This window comes from Mycena indigotica (assembly GCF_014461135.1).
Source record: "Mycena indigotica strain 171206Taipei chromosome Unknown Mind.scaff0002, whole genome shotgun sequence".
NCBI lineage: Eukaryota > Fungi > Basidiomycota > Agaricomycetes > Agaricales > Mycenaceae > Mycena > Mycena indigotica.
This window is the reverse complement of record NW_023503001.1, coordinates 4474992-4490906: the sequence shown is the minus strand read 5'-3', so window position 1 is coordinate 4490906 and position 15915 is coordinate 4474992. Positions and strand designations below refer to the sequence as shown.

General features: G+C 51.3%; 7 protein-coding genes across 7 annotated transcripts; 4 read left to right on the top strand and 3 right to left on the bottom strand.

The window, feature by feature from the left end:
* Positions 1–269: 269 nt before the first annotated feature.
* MIND_00247400 (uncharacterized protein) lies at positions 270–1268 on the top strand (the record flags this gene model as incomplete). Its single annotated transcript, XM_037359356.1, has 2 exons — positions 270–518; positions 573–1268. The coding sequence occupies 2 exons, from the start codon at positions 270–272 to the stop codon at positions 1266–1268; spliced, it is 945 nt and encodes a 314-aa protein (XP_037224451.1).
* A 1611-nt stretch (positions 1269–2879) lies between these two features.
* Positions 2880–7459, top strand: MIND_00247300 (Calcium-transporting ATPase; the record flags this gene model as incomplete). Its single annotated transcript, XM_037359355.1, has 9 exons — positions 2880–3893; positions 3947–4081; positions 4127–4249; positions 4298–4583; positions 4637–4790; positions 4838–4917; positions 4968–6779; positions 6834–7197; positions 7249–7459. 9 exons carry the CDS (start codon positions 2880–2882, stop codon positions 7457–7459), a joined length of 4179 nt encoding a protein of 1392 aa, XP_037224450.1.
* A 134-nt stretch (positions 7460–7593) lies between these two features.
* On the bottom strand, positions 7594–8913 carry MIND_00247200 (Mitochondrial tricarboxylate transporter; the record flags this gene model as incomplete). Its single annotated transcript, XM_037359354.1, has 10 exons — positions 8867–8913; positions 8787–8819; positions 8679–8733; positions 8471–8629; positions 8391–8421; positions 8283–8343; positions 8116–8236; positions 7902–8068; positions 7715–7853; positions 7594–7665 (listed from the first exon to the last, which is right to left on the bottom strand). Exons 1-10 carry the CDS (start codon positions 8902–8904, stop codon positions 7594–7596), a joined length of 876 nt encoding a protein of 291 aa, XP_037224449.1. The 5' UTR covers positions 8905–8913.
* A 57-nt stretch (positions 8914–8970) lies between these two features.
* On the top strand, positions 8971–9903 carry MIND_00247100 (Uroporphyrinogen-III synthase; the record flags this gene model as incomplete). The annotated part of the gene is made up of 3 exons (XM_037359353.1): positions 8971–9232; positions 9279–9617; positions 9668–9903. Exons 1-3 carry the CDS (start codon positions 8980–8982, stop codon positions 9901–9903), a joined length of 828 nt encoding a protein of 275 aa, XP_037224448.1. The 5' UTR covers positions 8971–8979.
* A 39-nt stretch (positions 9904–9942) lies between these two features.
* On the bottom strand, positions 9943–11854 carry MIND_00247000 (Sterol carrier protein 2; the record flags this gene model as incomplete). The annotated part of the gene is made up of 12 exons (XM_037359352.1): positions 9943–10051; positions 10101–10183; positions 10228–10298; positions 10348–10459; positions 10507–10581; positions 10632–10733; positions 10782–10943; positions 10990–11120; positions 11170–11355; positions 11403–11559; positions 11614–11684; positions 11734–11854. 12 exons carry the CDS (start codon positions 11852–11854, stop codon positions 9943–9945), a joined length of 1380 nt encoding a protein of 459 aa, XP_037224447.1.
* Positions 11855–12202: 348 nt separating this feature from the next.
* MIND_00246900 (Kinase activator) lies at positions 12203–13952 on the top strand (the record flags this gene model as incomplete). The annotated part of the gene is made up of 8 exons (XM_037359351.1): positions 12203–12382; positions 12433–12489; positions 12550–12864; positions 12912–13231; positions 13275–13401; positions 13448–13640; positions 13691–13854; positions 13902–13952. 8 exons carry the CDS (start codon positions 12203–12205, stop codon positions 13950–13952), a joined length of 1407 nt encoding a protein of 468 aa, XP_037224446.1.
* Positions 13953–13972: 20 nt separating this feature from the next.
* MIND_00246800 (Glycoside hydrolase family 79 protein) lies at positions 13973–15888 on the bottom strand (the record flags this gene model as incomplete). Its single annotated transcript, XM_037359350.1, has 6 exons — positions 13973–14486; positions 14526–14621; positions 14672–14985; positions 15039–15283; positions 15332–15422; positions 15472–15888. 6 exons carry the CDS (start codon positions 15886–15888, stop codon positions 13973–13975), a joined length of 1677 nt encoding a protein of 558 aa, XP_037224445.1.
* Between the last annotated feature and the right edge of the window lie 27 nt (positions 15889–15915).

The window sequence follows — 15915 nt, the reverse complement described above, 5'->3', positions numbered from 1 at the left end:
CAATCCTGACACTGCTGACAATAGCAATGGCAGTTTGCTGATGGGAGTGCGTACGGCAGGCCCAACGGCAGTTTGCAAGGGGGCGGCATGTCAGACAAGCTAGGAGTATAGAGCTCTTTGAGACTTTCTTTGTGGCCTTCACCTTATCTAACACGCATGTTTTGTGAAAGGGAAATTATGACGCATGTTGTGGCAGCTGTCATCTTTGTCCTAAGCATCTGTTTTTCAATTAAAAGACCCTGTCGCTTGCTTCTGAGCCTACTGATTACATGGCCCCTGCTACTGCGTACCGCCAGAGGAAGCAGAAGACAACAGACACATCCGCCAATGACTCCCAACAAGGCCGTGAAAAGCGGCATCAGCCCACTGCCGGTCCGAGTGCCGCATCTTCCTCTCATCCTTCGACAACTCCCATCTCCTCCGACACACCAGCTGACCCTCCGACCATCACACGGCCTCCTGCTGCCCGTCGCCGCCCCAAACAGAAGGACGCAAAGGATATCGAGGAAGCAACTGCGGTGCGTTAGATACTTAGTTACAAGTGCCAGTGAAGCCTACTCAATCTGTTTCAGGCTGCCTTCCGACGATGGGTGCGCGTGCTGTGTGGAGCTATCACACAGTCATCGGGACTGGGTCGTGCGACGGATGAAATGGCGTGGTTTGAGAAGCGGCACATGCCTGTGGAGAACATGCAAGCGCATGTGGATAGGCTTGTTGTACAAAGCAAGCAGCCCATCGCCTCTGCAGCTCACCGCGCAACACGCGTTCTGGAGCAGGTCCAGGAGGCGAATCTAGATACTGCTGGGCGGCCAACAAAGGGCACGAACGCGTTGGCCCTAGGCCAAATTCCACATTCCTGGCTCGCCCATGCATTCACTGTCATTGCTGCTGCCGGCCTCCGCACATCGCGACGGGGAGACTGCGTGCGGGGCCAGGACGGGGGGAGGGGCGCATTATGGTCACGGCGGGATGCACGTGGGGAGGGACAGGGACGGACGGCAGCGGAGCGGGGCCTGTGCGCAGGTCGTATATATCGGGGCCCGCGGAGAACGACGGGGAGCGCTTGCGGTCCGTGGGCCGGGCGGCGGGTGGTGGTGGGCAGCGGCGGGGGACGACGACGACGGGGCCCACGCTGGCGTCCACTCCTTCTCGGCGCGCTGCAGGCGCACAGCAACGGCGACGGACAGCGCAACGGCGACGACCATAGGCGGCGAGGCGGCGGAGAGAAGGAAGGGCAGGGTCAATCGAGGGGGCATGCGGGCACCTAAGTTTTTAACTCCTTGCGCCACGCTCAGACGACATGGCTGCAAGTCGCGGCCCTGCAGCCCGGACACAAGATGCCCGCGCAGCGCAAATCTCGCGGGGCCGCGGGCTGGGATGGCTTGAATGTACGGCGGCAGCCGCGAGACTGACTCCGAGAACACCCTCTAGCGGGCGTCAGGCCGAGACTGTTGCAAGGCCAAAAGGGTTTAGTATTGGCGGTCATATCGGCAGTAACTGGCAGTGTTCGTGCGGGCGGGCACAACTCGCAGCATGTAGTAGGCTGCGGGTGGTTTTGGTGACACAGAACTCAGACGGGATAGCACAGCAAGGTGGTGGTGGGAGGCAGCATGTGTGTGGGAATGTGGGAACCCATCACGGAGCTTGGAAGTCCGATCGGGTCCTGTCACGATCGAGGCTAGCGCTATAGCCGCTGACATGTTGTGTATTAGTAAATTAACAAAGAACTGAACAAAGAAAGTCTGGCTGCCCATGGAACTGCCGTTGGGTCTGCCATGCAGCCTGTCGGAGATGCTGTGTATCGGACTGTCATTCCGCAGCCGCCCTTGACATTGCGCCCGGTGTGATATGCGCACCTCACAAGTTCTGCTGTGGTTCTCAGCGTTGGTGCAACTTCGTGAATCGTACCTCAGGCTTGTTGTCTTTCTGTAATCGTCGTCAAGCGATTTGCTGCGACCGCCGCATCGCCAACTTGGACTTTTCAACCTCAAGATGCAAGCTGAAGCCTGATTTCCACGTTGCCCTGGCGTTGCAACACGCTCTACAGCTTTTTTCTCCATTAGTCGAAACAGATGGACTTGGTGGGACTTGGTCACCGATGACGCGGAATCTCCATCCCTGACTGGGAAATTAAAGCGGCCGCCAGAATTATTAATGTGAGGGGTGGTTGGCCGCTGCATTCATAGAGCCCGAATAATGTTCAACAACTAGGTCGCTCTGGTAAAATCATCGAGGGGTACGCGGGAGGATCGGCGATATACGGCGCCTGAGTGTTTTCTTCGCTGACTATCCGGGAAGGATATCTCGAATCAATTATAAATAGGAGCTGTAGGATAAAGTTGGGATAAAGTGTGTTTGGTTGTGTTTGGATAGGATAGTTCTTGGTTTTTATCTTGGCAAACAAGAAAACCGAAGGAAACGCGGGGCCGTGTTGCAGTACTATGAAATCAGCGTAAAATGGCTTTGGGACTGGAATAAACCTGAAGAGTGTTAACTGGCTATCCTTGAAAAAATAACTTCAAAGCCAGCCCCAGGTCGGAATGAAAGTCCAACTTTGTTGTGTGTGTGATGTCATTATGATCGGGTTCTCAATTGAGGTTCAAGTTAAAAACAAAATAAGCGCCCAAACAGAGAGGACATTGTGGTTGAAAGCGTCCAGCAAACAAACTTTTCCAACACTTTTCGTCAACTCGAGCCAAGCCCAATAATACTAAGCAAAAAATCGTAAAAATGCATCCGGTTCCAAAGGCACATTCTGATGTGCACTGCCTCGGAAGAATTGGCATAACACTTGTTGTTGACCTTCTGCATTGTGGTCGCCTCACTGCTGTTAAGCACTTAAACAGCGAGCGACCTTGCGCGTCAATTCTTCCACTGCTATGCCCCCGACCGACGACCCTAACATTCCTGCCATTGTAACGACCGACCTTTCACAGGAAGCTTCCCCCCAGCAGCTCACGACTTCTCCTCTTTCTCCAACAAGCGGCTTGCTCTCACCCCACAGTCCGCCAACACAGAGAGGTTCACTCGACATTCCCAGCTCTCCTACTCACACGGACGATGGCTCTTCCATAACCGTGCCACCATCTCCAACTCTTTCGAATCGCTCCTCAGTACATTTCACGCCAAGTACTACGTTGGCTCTCCGAGACAATAACCCCCAACTACGCAATCCTTCCATATTACTGTCGCCCCTCGATGGCACCAAGTCTCATCAGCGTAAAGGGAGCAACGCCACTTTTGCGACGACTGCGACAGACGTCACTGAACCCGACCACTCCCCACGGCCAGAGGAGGAGTTGCGCAATATCAAGTCCAATACGACGAGCGTTACTCATGTTGGTTCCCGTTCAGCTTCTCGTGCCAAGCGCGATGCCACCGACTCCGACACAGCTACAACCATCTCCAAGTCCAAGAAGGGGGCTGAGCACGAAGCTGCTGCGTTAGAGTCAGATATCGACCCCACCCCCTTCCGCTACCGGCCAAATCACCTCGCTATGATGCTGGACCCTAAAAATCTAGAGACATTAGAGGAAATGGGTGGAGTCGATGGTCTCTTGGAAAGTCTTGGCACGAGTCCCGACACAGGCTTACGTGGAGATTCACTTACCCGAACACAAACGACAGCATCTGGTCAAGGGCCAGGCGATGGCAGGCCGGGTGCCGGTGTCGGGGCTTCTCAGCGACATGATCCAGAGAAGGGAGCAGAGACGGTTCCGGCTATCACTCTTACGGACCCTCAAGGAGAAAAGTCGACAGATTGGGATTCAACCGCCGCATTTTCAGCCTCGCTCAATGAAAGGCGACGTGTTTATGGCGACAACGTCTTGCCACGACGTAAAACCAAGTCCCTCTTGTCGCTTATGTATGCAGCTATGAAGGACAAAGTTCTGGTTCGTCCAAATCCCACCATTCATATGCTCCAACTCAACTCATTTTTTACCAGATCCTACTTTCTATTGCGGCCGTAGTATCCCTCGCACTCGGCTTCTTCCAGGACTTTGGCACTCCGCACGAGCCGGGTGAGCCCAAGGTCGATTGGGTTGAGGGCGTAGCCATTATGGTTGCGATTCTCATTGTGGTGTGTGATGGTTATCCTTTCATGGCGTCATCCAATGTGTTCTAGGTTCTTGTTGGTTCGGTGAACGACTGGCAAAAAGAGCGACAGTTCCAGGCTCTTAATGACAAGAAGGAGGAACGAGGAGTCAAGGTTCTCCGGAACGGTGTTGAAACAGTCATTGATATCAAGGCAATTTTTCTTTCGCGGTACTCAACATTTTGACTGACTTTCTTCTAGCAAGTCGTCGTTGGAGATATTGCCCTTTTGGAACCAGGCGAGATTGTGCCATGTGATGGTGTCTTCATCAGCGGACACAACGTCAAATGCGATGAATCCGGGGCGACTGGAGAGTCTGATGCGATCAAGAAAGTTCCGTACGAAGAATGTCTTGCACTCCGCTCAACAGACCGCGGCGCCCATACCGACTGCTTTATTGTCAGTGGAAGCAAGGTTCTGGAGGGCGTGGGCAAATACGTTGTCGTCGCTGTGGGCACCAAAAGTTTCAATGGTCGAATTATGATGGGTATGTTATGACTTGACTAACCGGCTACATCATCTTAATCGCGTCTTTTGTAGCTTTGCGTGGAGACACTGATAACACGCCTCTCCAAGTGAAGCTTAATGCGCTAGCAGAACTCATCGCCAAACTTGGCAGCGCTGCCGGGCTGATACTTTTTGTCGCTCTTTTAATTCGCTTTTTTGTTCAGCTAGGCACTAATGATCCCGTGCGGTGCGTGCAGTAGTCCTCTACATCATTGTTCACTCATCCACTTGCAGAACTCCCAGCCAGAAAGGCATCGCCTTTGTCAACATCCTCATTATTGCAGTAACGCTGATCGTTGTCGCCGTTCCTGAAGGTGAGTCACGATATTTCCCGTTCTTCGCCAACTCATGGAATGGTGTCTAGGTCTGCCCCTGGCCGTCACTTTGGCTTTGGCATTCGCGACCAAGCGTATGACGCAGGAGAAGCTTCTCGTTCGAATTCTAGGATCATGCGAGACCATGGCCAATGCGTCTGTTGTCTGTACCGACAAAACAGGGACGTTGACACAAAACTCGATGACTGTCGTTGCTGGCTCTGTGGGTATCCACGCCAAATTTGTCCAGCACCTGGAAAACAACGAGTCTCGCACGAATGTGGAGGAAGGTGGTTCCCGGAAACACGGGCAGGATTTTTCTCTTGATCAAACACAACTCAACTCGGCTCTATCTCCCCAACTACGCGAACTCTTCAACGAGGGCATCGCTGTCAATTCCACTGCGTTTCAAGACACCAATCCCGAAACAGGCGAGCCGATGTTTGTTGGTAGCAAGACGGAAACTGCGTTGTTGAAGTTCGCCCAGGAGCTCGGGTGGCGCGACTTCCGTCAAACTCGTGAGGCTGCGGCGATTATGCAGATGATACCGTTCTCGAGTGAACGCAAGGCGATGGGTGTCGTGGTCAAGACTCCTCAAGGGAAATATCGTCTCTACCTCAAGGGCGCCAGCGAGATTCTCTCGAAGAAGTGTGTCTCTCACGTTGTGGTGCACAAGCCGGATTCGGGTACCCAGAGTCAAGGTGACGAGATCGAAACAGCGCCAATCGACGACCTGGCCAACGACAACATCTCGCGGACGACCATATTTTATGCCAATCAGATGCTTCGGACTATTGCGCTGTGTTATAGAGATTTGGATTCGTGGCCGCCCAGCAACAAAACTCAAAATGACCAGAATGAGGTTGCGTACGAAGATCTAGCCCACGACTTAACTCTCATTGGTATTGTCGGAATCGAGGACCCATTGCGCCCTGGTGTGGTTGAAGCAGTCAAGAAATGCCAAACCGCTGGTGTTACCATCAAGATGTGCACGGGAGACAATGTCCTGACCGCTCGCTCGATCGCAACCCAATGTGGCATTTTCTCTCCGGGTGGTGTCATCATGGAAGGCCCTGTTTTCCGCGACCTCAGCCCAGCCGAGAAGATGGAAATTGTACCCCGTCTTCAAGTTTTGGCTCGTTCGTCACCAGAAGACAAACGTATCTTGGTTGAAACGCTGCGGAACATTGGCGAAATTGTCGGTGTTACTGGAGATGGCACTAATGATGGTCCAGCACTCAAGACGGCCAACGTTGGTTTCTCTATGGGTATCGCAGGCACAGAAGTGGCGAAGGAAGCGTCGGACATCATTCTTATGGACGATAACTTTGCCTCTATTGTCAAGGCCATCATCTGGGGTCGTTGTGTAAATGACGCAGTGCGCAAGTTCTTGCAATTCCAGATCTCGACCAACGTTACCGCTGTTGTTATCACATTCGTGACTGCCGTTGCTTCGGCTGAGGAGTCTTCCGTCTTGTCTGCAGTACAACTGCTTTGGATTAACATCATCATGGACACCTTCGCCGCCCTTGCCCTTGCAACCGATCCCGCCACCGAATCGCTTCTTGACCGAAAACCAGACAAGAAAACTGCGCCGTTATTCTCGACGGAGATGTACAAGCAGATAATGTTCCAGTCCCTCTATCAGATTACGATAACCCTGATCTTCCACTTCCTCGGCCACCAAATCCTTGGTCTATCGTCTGGCAGCAAAAACGACAGGATTGTCCAGACTTTAGTCTTCAACGCCTTCGTATTTGCACAGATTTTCAACTCCGTCAACTGCAGGCGTTTGGACCGCAAGCTCAACATTTTCGAGGGCATTCTCAATAATTGGTACTTCATTTGTATCACGTTAATCGGTGAGCAATTTGGCATTCAGTTCCACAAAACTCAGCACTAATGCATCGATTCAGAAATCGCTGCTCAGATCATCATCGTATTCGTTGGAGGAGCGGCTTTCTCTGTCACGGAAATCGGCGGTCGTGAATGGGGCATCTCTCTCGCTTTGGGGGTGGTTTCCATCCCTCTCGGCGCTCTCATCCGCCTTATGCCCAGCGAGCCTTTTGAAAGGTTATTCAAAGCCGTAGGACTGCTGGGGAAACCAGAAGTACTGCCAACTACAGCCCCGAACCCTGACAATGTCGGTTGGACAGCCATTACTCGCGTTCGCGACAATCTGAACACGTTTGCCAATGTGCGGGGAGGTCGTGTCCGGTCATCATCGTTTGTCATCAAGAGTCGAACAGCAAGGTTAAGTCAAGAGCAAGACAGACCAGTGTATGCTTATTCCTTTGACTCATTCTCGTCGATTGCTGATAGTCCTTCCAGCTCGCTCTTGGCTATGGCTCCCACTCTCATGATGGGTACTATCGCAGCTAGCCATGCTTGGACGCAGCCCCAGTCACTTTCTGATCCAACGCAAGACGACCCATCGCGATCCTCCGCAGCTCTCTGGGAAGGAAAACTCCAACTACATCCAGGAACCTCACATGACGACCCATTATTCCAACGGTTTGGAGGCAATCAAAGTAACGTATAACGAGCAGTCGCTCTAAGTACTCGCTAGCCATGTCGTACTGCAACTCCTCCATTAATTTTTGGTGCTCCCCTATTCACATATATTCTACACCATGGCTTATAGACCTATTGCAATGCACACGACGATAGCCACTTTTATTCCTGCTGACGAGGATTGAGTAGGGAGATGACATTTTCGTAGACAGTGAAGACAATTCCTCCAGCCATCTGCCCCACGTTGAGTCGATTTTTTCCGTGATAAGAACAGCACACTTACAACTAGTCTGGCCAACCTCGGAGTTGTGCCGGTCCAGAAACGGAGTATACCTTCCTCTGTAAAGATACGGTAGGCACAATGGAAGGAATTTCGGTATTGCGATCTGGCTTCTAGAGTCTGCATCCTGGTTTTGATAACGCTAGAAACGAGAGTTAAGACAGATAACAAAAACAAATTGTTGACTTACTCGAGAGGCATCGTAGTATAGACTGTGACCAGTCCCGCGATAGCACCAATCCCAAACGTGATTGTTGCGGGGAGGGTTTGCCCCGGTCGGGCCTGGCCCTGAACAAACTGCTTGATGGTCGAGTAGGTGGTGAATCGTACAGCGGAGTTGGCGCCCTGGCGCATCATCTGCTCGCATTAGGGATGAAGGTGGCCAGAAGAGCGAAAACGCATACGACTGGGAAGAGGCCGCGGTATATACCAAAAATGCCCTCCGCCCTGACTATAGAGATGCTTCCGTGCACCAAACCGCGGTATTGAGGATTAGGTCGCTTAGCATCGTCGATGAGTTTGGTCCTGCCAAAATCAAGAAATGAACGCTGTGGAACTGACTGGTGCTTACTTGATAGTCTCTGAGGGCGTAACAGCGAAGATTGCTTCCATCATGCCGGCTCCCAGACCAGCTAACGGGTGTGAGGCTTGTCCATGCAAAAGGGGAAGTGAGGGGCACCAAGTAAACTTCTCGGAGCGCTAACTTTTCCCTGTTCAAAGGTGTAAGCGTCGTAGGATGGATGAATGGACGAAAGGCACCTCAGAGTCGGCCAGCATATTCTTGAAGTGATCATATGTCACGAATCTTACCCCAGCTTTGACGGAGTTGCCGACAACAAGAGCTGTGCATCCAGAGTAGAGACCAGTAATGCCTTTTGTGCGCAGAGTTTCTCGAATTATGGCGATGGGACTTTCTCTCTTGGATTTGTCGGTCACAGGGATCGCTCGCTCATTTAAGATGTACTACCTTTCCGCTGAACTGGGAGCGCGTTTTCACGAATTCAGTGGGGTAGGTTACAAACCTGCCGGTCTACAATTCATGAGCGCGTCGCGAAAGAAATAAAGCATAACGCACGCTTCAATGGCTCCAGCAGTGGACCCCGCGATCCTGACACACAGGTGAGCATCCAAATGATGTAGCCACAGGTGTCTTACACTGAATGTAGTGGATTTTCCTTCTTGAACGGGGCCATGAGGGTTGCAAGCAAAAAGATTGGTGACACAATTGTCGGAGCTTCGGAGCCGAAACGGAGTCTTGTTCGACTTCAATGGTCTCCGACAATATCTTGTTTCTCCGAACGCCTGACTCCCCAGATCGCTACGAGACGACCTTTTCGTCAACAGGCTATACCACTGCTTCAGTCTCTGTGCTTGAAACCGCGTTCGTGAATGGGGAATCGCTTACTCAGCTTATGCGTAGAGGGTCTGAGCATAGTGGAGTTATTATCACCAGCGGGCGCGGCTGTGATGCTTGGGACAATGCAATCCGCGAGCTACAAACTGCCTTCAGTGACCTAAACGGTTCTGAGAACCTCTTCTGTCCTTATCTCGTTCATTTTTATTGCAGATCTCCACTGGAGGACAATACCATTCTACGTGGTGGGCAAATCCAGCGCAAGCAAACTCATCCACACTCGGTCTTCTTACCCGGACTCTCCATTTGCGCCGCTTGACATTCGCGGAGAATCAACAGGCAACAGTGAACAACTCGCCCAGTTCATCACCGCCGACTTTTCATCTCCTCCTTCGACACCACTGCTCTACCTCACTGGAGACAAGAACCGTGACACATTACAGGAATTTCTACACGCCAAAGGCTTCCAACTCTCGTCCTTCCAGGTCTATCAGACTCAAGGCTCCTCGACTTTTGCTCAAGACCTCAAGCTGGTCGTCGAAAAGTTATCAAGTACTTGTCCTCGCTAATTCCCTGTCATTTCTACCGACACCCGTGTCTAGATGGCAATATATGGTGGATCGTATTTTTCGCGCCGTCAGCCGCCGCATTTGTAGTGCCGTTTCTACGAGAACATTTCGAGTTGCCCTCTCGAACAGCGAGAGTTGCGGCAATTGGCCCGACTACTTTCAACTTCCTCCAACAAGAACTTGGTATCAAAGTGGATGCGGTGGCCAGAAAACCCACTCCGGACAGTCTCCTCGCCGCCATTTCAGATGCTAGTCCAATCGATTCGTGAAAAATACAAGGCATGTACTACATATCAACAACGGGAAAATCAGAGCTTGGCGTGTTGCAGCACGAAGGGCGAATTCTTCTTCGACTTCACCTTGTCGACGTCTTGCATAGTCACAGGTCGGCACTCGTGGGCGTGGTTATATCCCAACCTGGAGGACTGTTAAATGGGTTGTCTAGTGCCAATCATCCGCTTCTTACCTGGTACGACCGTCCTCGCCGCCTGGCTTGAAAAACTCTGGACGGCGGAGTAAAGACACCACAACGGCACCGCCGAGACCAACCTGGAAGGGAATGAGCCAATGGCAGCGATGTTATGTTCACTTACATTATGGACTAATCCGTATTTGCCTTGTTCAGAACCCTCAAACAATCCTGGAGCCTGCATTGGGCCGGCCCCTTGGGTCACATATTAGCTGAACTTGACAAGGCATTTGACTCTACTCACAGTTCCTCAGTTGCATTGCAATATAGAAGTGCATTCCAAGACCCGTCGCGCCAAGAGGATGTCCCTTGGCCTCCAGCCCGCCACTGGGGTTCACAACGAATTTGCCGCCGTACTGGATTCCAAGTCAGTCATGCATAAAATGGGTTTGGCATGTCATACCGTATTGTCTCCACGTTCAACTAGTTTGTGCGCCTCATTTTCAGCGCAGAGACCGAGGGCGGGATACATGACGAGCTGTCGAAGGCATCTGTGACCGTTGCTTTCGGAACAATACAGCAACAAACCTCATTCGCGGCGAAGCAATCGTGCAGTTCCAAAACACCAACCTGATCACGGCCTTGCCCATCCGCAAAACCGGCATCCTTGAATACTTTGTCCGCCGCGACCTATCTTGAATTTAATGTTGCTCGTGGAGGTTAAACTCAGAAAGTCACCTTGGTCATGTTGTAGCCGACGACCTGCATGGCACTCTGGCTTTCAAAAGCCTCGGGACCATCTGTTGCCAAAGCCTGAGCAACTATCTCGATGGCTTGATTCTCGAGTCCGTGTGCATGAACAAAGTCTTCAGAAGCAACGATACATGCCGCGGCGCCGTCCTTTATACGCTCAAACCATGAAATCAACAGTGTGAGAAAAGCATACGGAGGTTGGAGAGCACATGAACTTAGTGAGCTCATTGGTAATCTTCGGCGCTTTCATGACTTGTTCGACGCTCCATCCATCGCGAAATTGCGAGTATGGGTTATTGACTGAGTGTTTGTGATTCTTCGAGGCTGCGATGTGTGAGCTTAGAATGTCGAGAAACTGCAAGACTTTGGCTACCGATTTGAGCGAGGTGCTCCATTCCCCCACCATACTTCTGGAAATATTCCGCAGAAGCATTGCTGAAGATCCGGGGCGCACCAGGCCCGTGGTTTTCTCCAAGTGCCTGTCGCTCGATATCTTCGCTTCGTAGGTGAAGGAGCGCGGTCGGAGGAATGCGGTCGGGAAAGTTAGTGCCAAGACTGCCTGAAGACGACTTAGTTCAATGTGGACGGTAGATCGCGTATGTTGACCTGGCTTCATCTTCTCAAAGCCAAGAGCAAGCGCACACTCGACTTGGGAGAATTTAACAGCAAGATTCGCGTTGTAGAGCGCAGTGGATCCCGTTGAGCAGTTATTGTTGACATTAGTAATTGGGATGTTGGTGAGGCCAAGGTTGTAGAGAGCACGCTTGTGCGATAAAGTGAGCTGCTAGATGTTCGGTAGTGATCAGAACAATAGTACCTGTCCGCTGGTTGAGTCGCCGTAACAATATCCAACATAGGCAGTCTCCACTGCATCGTATGTTATACCAGCTGTTATTAGTTCAGCCCGAGTGAAGCAATGATTGCAGAATAGTTGAACCATCAAGCAGAGCTTTGGTTGTGGCCTCCAAGCCCATGTCCTCGGTACTGCGCAAACCACGCGGCTTGATGAACGCGGTGCATCCCGCGCCTACGATGAATGTCCGTCGTCCTTTTGCCATGTCGCAGTTTGAAGAAGAGAATGTGGGGTAGAGAGCACCGGTGCCGGTGACCGTTTAAAACCGAGCTCAGAAGGTGTGACTGTGATCCGGACGCCCGGAAATGACACATTTGAGGTATGTCGATAATCCACCCAAAACTTGCTTAACCTGGACCCAGGTGCATTGATACCAGTATCACAATACTACTACTACATCCACATAGCTGCCTTTGCGGCCTTCTGATATTTCGAACCGTTATATCAACTCAAATCCAAGAGAAGAATGAAGGTGGGAGGTTAGATTAGATAACGATAATGCGGATCAGTCCAATAAACGCCTTTGATTATCAATCATGATGAGCCTGCATTTATGCCAGACCAAAACCTCGTTGCGCTGGTAGAGTTGTCGAAGAGCGCACTGCAAGCTGGTGAACAACTCTGTTTTCAAGCAAACGATTTGTCGAACCAGGCGTCCGGGTCTGTCGTGGATGTGTTGGCACTGGACGCGAAGGTTAAATGGGTCACGGAGGGAGTGCTTGAGCAGTTGCGGGTACTGTTTCATCCTGCTAGACCCTATACGAGTGTACTGAGTTACTGAAGCTCGCGGTGGGAATCGCGAAAACCATTGAAGAGAAGCGCGCGAGATTGAGCAGGCAAGTTCAGGCGTGTAATGGTTACCTATACCGCTCTCTGTCCACTGACGCGTCATGCTTGTAGGAATGGGACAACGTCAGAAAGAGACACTCCGATGCGCTGGATAACATTTTGGAGGCTTTAGGCGCGCAGCTCGTGCCGCCTGACTTCCACGAGCATTTATCTGCTTCGTCCTTATTTGGGAGCCAACATTCAGAGGGCGAAGAGCCAGCTGTGGTCAATGTATTGGAATCCCCCCGTCAAAGTCTCTCCTCTACAGTCCGGAAAATCAAGAGCCGTCCTGAGCGTCGCACATGGAAAACCCTCCGCGACTTTGTCGATGACCAAGCCATCGAAGATGTCCTGGAGAAGATAGAGAACGGACGAACACACTTAGACGTGCGCTCCCCTGTTGCTGTTCAACTACTTGATTCATGTTGTCGCAGGACATTCTAAGCCAAACAGACGAATACCCTGAAATTCTTCAACGAACGACGTCTAATATAACAGAGAGGCTTCCCGACATGTCCACCCTGCCTGCAATCGACACCTTACTCTCTACTAAAGACAATACCATCACAGCTATGGCCCGCCATCTAGAGAGTCTAGCGGCACACTATGATCAAATGGCAGGCGCATTAAATGAAGCGGAAGACGGCGAAGCATTTGGTGAGGAAGATCTACAGGCCATGAATAGAGATACGGAAGAGCTGCCCTCTATCATCTCAGAACTCGAGGAATCTTTAGCATCGATTATATCCACTCGGTCAGTCCGCCTTCACAGGGTGTTCATAATTGACTCTCCAAAGGGACACACTTGCTGGCTTCAGTCAGTCGTCAAAAAAGAGCCTAGCACAGCTAAACGGGATCCTTGATGACTTGGATGAACTCGGAGACATTATGACTGAGATGTTACAGGATCAAGATGTCGCACAAGTCAGTCCTAAAACCTTACACAAGTTGTCAACTTACAATCCTGCAGGCCAATTGTGAAGAGGGACTTCACCTTCTCCAGCAGCATGTCGACACACTCGAACATCTTCACGAACACTATGTTGCCTATCAGACCGCGTTCAACAAACTCCTGCTAGAAATCGCTCGACGACGCCAGTATCGCGAGGCCGCGGAAAATATTGTTCGTGGCATGATGTCGCAACTGGGAGCCATGACAGAAGGCACCGTTTTTGTTGTTGAGTTTCATTAGTCTGACTTGGAGTCAATCTAGAGGAATCCCAGGTCCGGGAGCGATTCAATTCTGAGCATGGTGGATATCTACCAGAGGACCTCTGTCTTTGCATCGGGAACTCTCCGACAAGATGGGAGGTGCTTCCGTGGAACGGCGAAGAACCTGAAACGTTGCCCGAAATTGAAGCAGACCTCGTTGCTCAAGTATGCATTGAACTGTGCTTCTTGAAAACTACTCACCTACTAAGCAGGCGAGAGAGCGACTGAACGCAAATGCGATCGTTGACAGCCCGAATTCATAAGGGAAACTCGAAATGTAGGATCACAAGAATACTAAAGCTGCACTGGATGCCTCCACTTGAATTTCTCCCCCTTTTACAACGTCTTCATACAGTTGACCTTGAGCAAGACCATCGCTGTCGACGGCAAACGTCTGCCCAGACCAGAATGTAGCATTCCCGAATGTGACATCCGCCCCTGCGGCCTGCAGTCGCCTCACACGCACATATTTCTGTTTCGGACGTAGAAACGCGCTGAGATCAAAAGTCGTACTCGGGCGTGGCCCCAGCTCGGTCTGGTTGAATATTTGCAGGTTCAATAGAGCGATCTTGGTGGGGAAGTCTTGCGCATCGTCTTCCCAAAAGCCGTAGACGACATTTTGGCCTGCGGTGAAGTCTCCTCCTGCAGTGGTTATTGACGAGCCATTGGTCTGTCTTCCTGGCCACAGATTCGCGATCCGAAGTGAGTTGGAATGTCCGATGGCCTCTGTGATGAAAAGATATGCCGAGTATGACGGGAAGACTTGTTTTTCTCCATTGAGTGCATCCATAGGGTACCTGAGAGCTGATTCAGACAACCTTTTATCAGCAACGAACTCGGTGTTGGACCATAGATCATATCGAGACAGCCCCCCGTGATTGAGTTGTGTAGAGGACTGCAGTGCGAGGGGTCCACCTTGGTGAATGTATAGCCTGTTGATCCAATGAATGATGGGAAAAGTTGAGGGAGGAGACATGCTTACCGCGATACGTTAATTGACGCTGCATAGAGTGTTGTATCGAGGAGCCAGAGTGCTTGCCCAAAAGTATCTGATACGCCTGCTTTACCAGAGCAACTGACCGAATTGTACTCTCCAATCACAAATGAGTCCGGTCCAAGTTGTGCGCGAACCGATTGGATTCGGGGCTGCCAAAGATCCAAGTACATGGCTAGGCGGGTGTGGTTGACCTTGATGAACTTGGTCGAACGAAGAAACCGACTGTGAGGACTTACAAGATTAGGCAATGTAGCAACTGCAGTCCGCGTAGGATCGCAAACCGAATATTGGTAGGTGTGCTGCACGAGAAAATGTAAGTCCACACCTCTCGATGAAGACTTCTCGCGCTGACCTCGCTGCACGACTTGACCGTTCCGGCGGAGCTAGCACCAGCAGCAAGGGCGCTAACACAATCAAGCTGTGAACTTGCGCCAGAGGCAGTGTAAGGCCACAAAGGGTCTTCAGCTGTGGCGGCTATTTGGAACATGGGCTCAGAAAAGCCCAACGCTTCTGTGATGTTTTTTGACCACGGAACCCATGTCGCATCATACTTGGCTGCTGAAAGGGAGGGCGAATAATGATCGGGTTCGTTACCGACTACAGAAAATGTTGGAATTAGTTGTAGTTCTTCAACGAGAGCTCAACTCTCGAAAGCGATCAGTTGTCCGGCATCAAGACCCGAGATGGCAGACTGGGCGACGGCCAGGGCTCCAGTGTAGTTGAAGTTGTGGAGGTCCTGATTTTACCATTCAGAAAGAGAATCCTTAGTCATGTTTTCGTCATACAAGGTTGACCGTGACTTTAGTGTCCTTTGGTAGCAGTGAACGCGCCGCTTCCCAGAATTCTGGGCCGATGGTCGAATTGAAGAGGGTTCCTGACGAATCAATGAAGTTGAAGATTGCGGTGTTCAATGAAGGGTCCCAATATGTCGAGTCGGCAGTGATCCCCCCAATCCGTACCTCCGCTGGTGTACCGGTGCGGTCTTTCAAATTTTGCAGCAAATGTTGACTCAGCGTGTTTGGGTCTGTGGTATTGCCAATATATTCGATGAAAAAAGCGGTCTCGATACTGAAGCTGGCCAGGGCGGGGCTAAGCGGGGAGGAAGCGTCAGAAGGAAGAGCGGCGGGGCCTGGAAGGGTCAAAGTTGACGCAAAGGTCGCCAAAGAAGTTGACAAAATGCAGAGGAGGGGTTTGAAGGACATCTGTACCAACGAGAGCAGATAGCAGCC